Below are 7,462 nucleotides of genomic sequence, written 5' to 3'. Positions count from 1 at the left end.
GTAAAAATAAGTATTTATATTTGTGTATAAGCTGTTTAGATTGTCAAAAAGCCTGTGTTTTTAGGGTTATAAACGAAGTTCATGTACTCAGACCAGTAATATTTGGGGTCACAAGTTTTTGCCATGGATATTTTGTGGGTCAGAAGATAAAAAGTTTGGGAACCACTGGTTTAGAACCTTAAAAGATTTGTTTGTTGTCCGTTTGTTTGTCTTCTCTCTCTCCTTTTTCTCTTCTCTCCCTCTTACACACATACCCACACACACACACACACACCCTGACCCTGAATGTACACAAAATAGCCTGCTTTTGCTTAGTTAAAGTTGTTAGACAAACTGCTTAGTAACTAGTTAAACTGCTTAAAAGTAGAAACCAATTGTGTTATARTGAGAGCTCATTTATTGTTTGATCATTGTAACCGTTTGTTAGTCACTCAATATTACTATCTTCAATAAAAGTCAGTTAGTTTTAACTGGCCAAAGTAGAAGGATCTTTGTGTGTTTTCTCTGTGTATTTTTGTGGTTGAATTGTTTTGTTTAACAGATACCATCTCGAACCAGGAGGGATACTCTTAATTAAAATCACATTCATGATTTTAACAAGGGTTTTCTCTACAGCTCCAAGTCACAACATACATTGTCTCAGGGCACTGTACACAGTGATGGACAAAGTACTCGGTTTCCTTACTTGAGAAAGGTACTAATCTTACTGGTCAAATTTTACTCAAATAAAAGTAAAAGCAGCTCTGTCAAATTATTACTTTATTTAAAGTACTGGAGTATGTGCTTTTATTGTCTGTGGTTGGTTTGTTTACAAAAGAAGAAGAACYMMSRGTGTCAGTCTGTAAACTACAGAAGCAGCCATGGGCAAATCAAAAAGCAATAATATTGGCGTAACAGACAAAAAAACAAGACTTTAACTTTCCAAAGTTGTCTACATTTTAATCCAGTGAAGTTCATCATGTCTTTACATATATTAAATCCTAAAATATTTCATTACCAGACACTAAATTATTTTGTCTCTTCAGACATTCCTGACATGTTTCAACGTCTTAAGAACATCAGCTGTGACAGCTCTGATGAAGGAAGTAATGCTGCGTTCACACCGAACGCGATTTCAGCATCAAAAACGCGAACAGCGTTAAGTTGGATGCTTGTYCACTTTGAGGTCAGACGTGAGTCAAAACCGCACACACATGGTGAGAGCCTCCTGCTTCCCTCCGCTGCCTGTCTCTGTTTAATGGTGGATGAAAGAAAGAAAGTGGCTTTGCTTTATTTACTGAGAGCAAAAACATGTCACACTTACCAGATAATTAATTCAAAATTAATTCAGAGTTAGGTGAGTTTCACCACCCAGGAACGGCGAGCTAATGAGTCTCGCTTTCAGAATTATTTTTGTCCCGAGCTCGGTTTGATGAGCCGCTGACCCACATGTGTGCTGATATCTCCTGCCCAGACACCGACTTCAGGCACTCAATATCAGCTAAAGGGCTCCTCTCCATCTGTCTCAGGTTAGTGGACATCATTCAGGAAACTGTCCCGTCGGAAATATGTCACTATGTCACACAGTGGAGTCTCTCTGATTGGTTGACGCACCGCGTTGAGCTGCAGAAGTTCAGATTTTCCAACGACAGCGTTTGAAGTGCGTAACACACGTCAATCATGTTGAACGCTCAAATCACGCTGCGCTAGACACACCGCAACACTTCCCAACTCTCCTCGARGCGCATCCACCATAGACTTTACATGTAAACCTGACACTCCTGACACTCAAAATGTATTTGGTGTGAACATCAAATAAAATAAGACATTGAATAAAATTTCAMGTATATCTGAAGAGACAAAATAACTTAGTGTCCAGTAACAAAAGATTGATTTTAGGATTTATTGGCTACATTTTCCTGAAAAGCAACCAAAGAAAGTAAAATACAGTCTCTGTCATTCCATGTAAGGACCAGCGACCGTAAAAAAAAAATTCACATCAGAAGACGCTAACACTCTGCAGATATCCTCTGCAGATAGGTGAGTTTCATAAGTTAGCTTGTTCTGCAGGTTGATGTCCAATAATTTTTGTTTTCAGTGACTGATCACTTTGTGCTGTAGACCAGTGGTTCCCAACCTTTCTAGGCTTGTGTACTCTCTGAGCCATTTTGTCATACAACTAGTACCTCTTCAGTCAAACATAATGATGATTCTCCAAACCTACAATGTACTACAACTGATTATTACATGAAAATTATTTATTCAACCCCCCTAGAAAATTAATTCTCAAGCATTTTATTCTTTTCAAGTCAAACTAAACATAAAGATAAAAATGTTGCCTTGAAAGTGAATAAGTATTTAAATAAACCAGGTAATGGCAGGTGCAGAAAACAGCAACGTCCAAAATACATCTTATTGTCCAAAATGGGTCAGAAATTCACCCAAATGAGCAAATACGATAAGATTCCACGTTTTCTACTGGATTCCATTTTGTGTTAATTCCATGATTCCGACTGCAATTTCCTCACTGCAGAAATCATAGGGCCCTACATATCTCAGTCCTGTTTTTATTTAGTTTTTTAAACACACCTAGGAAATTTTTCCATGTAATATGCTTGCGTGCGCCTGGTTGGGAATCACTGCTTTAGACCAGTGGTTCCCAAACTTTTTGTCTTCTGACCCACAAAATAACCATGGCAAAATCTTGTGACCCCAAATATGACTGGTCTGAGTACATGAATTTCGTTAATAACCCTAAAAACACAGGCTTTTTGACAATCTAAACAGCTTGTACACAAATATAAATACTTATTTTTACTTAGTTTGTGTTTTTGTAATAGTTATAGGGAACATATTACATCAGCAATTATTTTATTACCCTTTAAATTGATTTCTGGAGATTATCCAAGGTGCTTCATGACCCATAATTGGGTCCCAAGCCCAACTTTGGGAACCAAAGTGCAGTGGTTCCCAAACTTTTCAGCTTTTGACCCACAAAATAACAGTAGCAGAGATCTGTGCCCCCAGCTAGTTTTGGATGATAAACATTTGTATCAGGTCAACAAAACATGGGCATAGTGACAATATTTTTATACTACATATATCCATTTTAAATATACTAACCTCACTCCTTTGTAACAACTAAGGCAAAAATGTAATTAARWCAGAAAATBTTTTCAGGACCCCACCTTGATGTTTTGGGACCCCACTTTGGGAAACGAAGGGCGGAAGGAACTGTCCAAGGTCCTGAAAGTGCTGAAATGTTTATAGACCTTGGAGAGTGTCAAGGACTGAATGAACTGCCCAAGGTACTGAAAGTGCTGGAATGTTGGACAGTGTCAAGGAATGAAGGAACAGTCCAAGGTCCTGAAAGTGCTGGAATGTTTCAAGACCTTGGACAGTGTGAAGGACTGAAGGAACTTTACATGTTCCTGAAAGGGCTGGAATGTTTCAGGACTTTAGACCCATGGTTCCCAACCTTTTTAGACTTGTGCACCACCTGAGTCTTTTTCTCATACCACTAGGTACCCCTTCAAATGTAATGATGATTCTCCAAAACTATAATGTACTACAACTAATTATTAAATGACAATTATTTATTTAACTCCCCTAGTGCAAGCAATTTCTGGTTAGTCTCTTAGCCTAGCTTCATCACGGTCGCACTGCATACGTCGCGGCCAACCGTTAGCGATTGGGCAAATCAGATCTAATAATTTTAAAATTCCACAGAGGCCACGCCTCCAGCAAGCAATCACTTCTCAATAGCAGAGAGTCCAGACCCTCGTACGAAGCAAAGTGAAGGACAAGGGACTGGTTTTAACCAGGTTATCCTGTCTTGTCTTATTCCATTTTTTTTTTGTTTGTTTTGCTCCTTTTTTATGGCACTGAAGTCATATAACTTTTGGACTGCCACATCCAGCAAGATTTCAGTCAGGATGAATTCTTTTTTTTTACTTTTATGCACCTGAACGTCACTTGAACCAAGGTTATTCTTTAGTTAATTTGGACCTGCAAAGTTATGTCTACATCTTGCAAGGCAGGTTAACAGCCCCTCATGCTGGGGAGAGGCTGATGTTTTGAGTTATTTGTACATTAGCTCTTTGTTTAAAAGACTACTTGCAATTTAATGAGTTTTATAYAATTTCATTTTTATTAATTTTACATGTGTAATAGAACTAATACTTTTATGTTTAAGCAACAAGACATTTATTTAACCAAATTTAAGAAAAGGCTTTGTGGAAAAGCTCTGTGCTGACCACTCTAGTTTCATGGATAACTTTGACCTCTTCTGGGAWAGAAAACACCTCTTCAGGTCTGATGGAATGACTCTGAATCAAACTGGAGCACAACTTCTGGTTTCCAACATGAAGTATTTCCTGAACAAAGTTCCAGCTGGAACCAAACAGGAAAAACCTCAACAGCGGACATCTGAAGGACAGCTGGAGAAAACTGAGATATCAGTGGAACACAGCGTGCCAGTTACTGATGAGAAGACTGCTTCAGAATCAGAACCAGAGAGAGAGGAGTTGCTTCAAGCTGCAGAACCAGCCTCACAAACAGAGGATCTCTTGGACTCTGAGACCCCAACAGGACAGCAAGTGGAATGCCCCCTCCTGGATTTTACTAACAACATGGAAGAACCTGGCGAGATTAATATCAAACAAACGCCATGTCCAAATCCACGTAACCCTCCATTTCCAGCCGCAGGAACTAAACCAAGATCTACAAAAAGTTGCAGAGCCCCAACACCACCTCTGACCCTTCCATTTAACAAAACAGACAATCCTGTTTGTGTTCAAGACGATCCAAAGACTTTTGTGTGATAACTATGTTTTGGGGTTAGTGATTACTGTGGGAGGAATAAAAATTGAATTACTGGGGTTGGGATTTCAGAAAAGTACATATACTTAGGTTTGTGTTGACATGTTTTTTTAAATACATGAGTTTTTTTTTTTTTGTTTTATTGATCATTTAATTGGTGATTTAATGAACAGATGGGGGAGATGTAATGGAACACTTTTATGTTTAATCCAGTAATTCATGACATCCTTTAATGACCTAGGTTTTCATGACATGCTGTTCATCTGCAGACAGAATGATTAAAGTCAGAACAAGATCTGTTAACAACAATAATCTTTCTTAGATATCACTTGTGTTTATCTTTGTGTTTTTCATTTGACCTTGTATCAAATCTTGCTAAGATGACAGAATGCTGTTTGTTAATATATATATATGAGGCCTCTCGAGGACAGTGAGTAGTGTGTAGAGACAGTAACAGAGAGAAGCAGAGGCACAGAGACAGGCCAGGTTGTTCTCTGTGTTTCCTGTTGTTGCAATAAAACTCAGCTGATCAGCTCACTGAGTACCTTCATTCTTGGACCACGTATTTCTGTCTTTGTTAAATAAATATTGCCATAACTATGCATTAATGTTAAAATACATCTGAGTAAGTTCTTTAGTTTGAGGTTCAATTTCATARGTTTCATGGGTTAATTTAATTTGCTATGAGAACTTGCTATGTAAAGGTAGAGACATTGGATAACAGTGTGACATTCACAGATGTCAGCAGGTGAGATGAGATGTGTACTGAAGATGGAACAGGAGGTGCACCCACAGGAAGCATAGATGGACGTTGTGACAAAGATAATCATTGGATAATCGACTAATTGAGAAAATAATCACAGATTAGTCGACTATCAAAATAGTTATTAGTTGCAAGCCTACCTCACAGTTGTTCAGGATGACCAGTTTCTCCAGTTTGGCAATAAGCATCTGATCGACTGTTTTGGGATTTCCGTCYCTGCTCACCAGTTTGTTGTTTCGACATGAAAGCCTCTCCAAACAGGGAAGTTTGGCAAGTTCATTAATTACACACCACTGAAACAGAAACACAATCAGTCTGTTTAGGAACATCGGATGCACTCAGAGTAGATGGACTTCTGTGAACTGTTCCCAGAGCTCATTTGCAACAAAAGACAAAAACTACAAGTAGTTAGAACAGGGATCCAAGCCTCTTGACACAAGACKACTCCAATATATGTACCCCCATCCCCACAGACTTGAAAATGTACCTAACACTTGAAAATTCTCTTTGGATTTAAGCACAGTTTGTGTAAAACTTTTAATGCTACAATACTAAAATTGGCTACTCTCACTCTACAGAATCAGAAACCAAGTTGTGAAGAAAACAGGTCAGATCACAAAATCTTTCGTCTCTAAACAGCATTTAGGCTCATTTAGTTCTTAAACTTCTAGTCTGAATGAAAACGATTTTATGTTGGAAGGTGGAGCTACATAATTTTTGTTGTAGCTCCGAGAGATTTTCTGCTCAGGATTGTTGGYCGTATAATTATGCAGCAAAATGCATCCAGAGTTGTTTTCTAAGCACAATGCAGTCCTCTGAATTGGAATCAAATACAAATGTCAGGTGTGTAAAGATTCTCACATTTAATGTTAACCTGTGTGTGATCTGTCTTTTAAATGTAGCTGTTCACACATTGCAAGTGTGGTTTCTCACTTCAGTCTTTTGACAGAACTTTTAAGAGATGTTTTAACAAACTGCTGCAGGCACACACTGACCTCAGAGATGTTGTTATGATCCASACTGAGAAACTTCAAAGCTGGAAACATGGCCGTGCAACATCCTGCAGAGCAATTATTCACAACTTCAGTTTTAATCYAACAAGTTCAAAGTATTTCTGTGTGGCATGTAAGGCAGCAGAATACACTTAAAAGCTAGCACCATTACATCAGTAAGCACATTACAGTATACAGTATATATCACAATGGACTGCAATAAATAACAGACCATTATATTTTAAGTATCTTCATTGATGTTCTGCTCCTAATAATACACAGTGATGGACAAAGCACTCAGTTCTCTTACTTGAGTCAAAGTACTGATCCTACTGGTCAAATATTACTCCAATAAAAGTAAAAGCAGCTCTGTCAAATTATTACTTTACTTAAAGTACAGGAGTATGTGCTTACAAAAATACTTAACTACTGAAAGTACTTAAAATGTTGATGTTTTTTAACAATGCATTTCACTTGAGTGTAGTTGAGAATAATGGGGAAAATATGCTGCTACATTGGACAGATCAGTAACTCCAAATATAATAAGACATTAGTTTTATATAAACTTTTTATTTCTTCACTCCTCAGTCACACTCAGAGGTGGAAGTGTGGCTGCCATTCTGCACCTACGGTCCTTCCAGACCACCACAGTCACACCAACAGATTMATGCATGGGGAACTGTCATAACCCGGGACACAATGAGCCTCATGCAAGAATATTTTCGTATTCTTTTCCTAAATTTCTTTTATTTTATTCGTACGAAGGGCTTGTATGAACATGCCACATCAGATTCAGATGCTTCTATCTTCAGGAAAAGTGTGCAAATGATAGTGCTGCAACAATTAATCAATTAATAGACGACTAATCGATTATTAAAATAATCGATGACTAATTTAATAATCGATT

The 7,462-nt window shown here is 37.9% G+C and overlaps 1 protein-coding gene across 1 annotated transcript in view; it reads right to left on the bottom strand.

Moving 5' to 3' along the window:
• Positions 1 to 7,462, bottom strand: part of tbce (tubulin folding cofactor E) — a gene marked incomplete at its 5' end in the record, with an annotated part of 34,228 nt that overhangs the window by 13,464 nt on the left and 13,302 nt on the right. Inside the window, 2 exon segments of the mRNA XM_014033717.1 lie at positions 5,704 to 5,856; positions 6,559 to 6,623. Of these exon segments, the coding sequence (XP_013889171.1) occupies positions 5,704 to 5,856; positions 6,559 to 6,623 (218 nt within the window).

Source organism: Austrofundulus limnaeus, unplaced genomic scaffold (genome assembly GCF_001266775.1).
Source record: "Austrofundulus limnaeus strain Quisiro unplaced genomic scaffold, Austrofundulus_limnaeus-1.0 Scaffold1814, whole genome shotgun sequence".
Classification (NCBI taxonomy): Eukaryota; Metazoa; Chordata; class Actinopteri; order Cyprinodontiformes; family Rivulidae; genus Austrofundulus; species Austrofundulus limnaeus.
The sequence above is the reverse complement of the archived record's forward strand: the minus strand, read 5'-3'. Positions and strand labels throughout refer to the sequence as shown.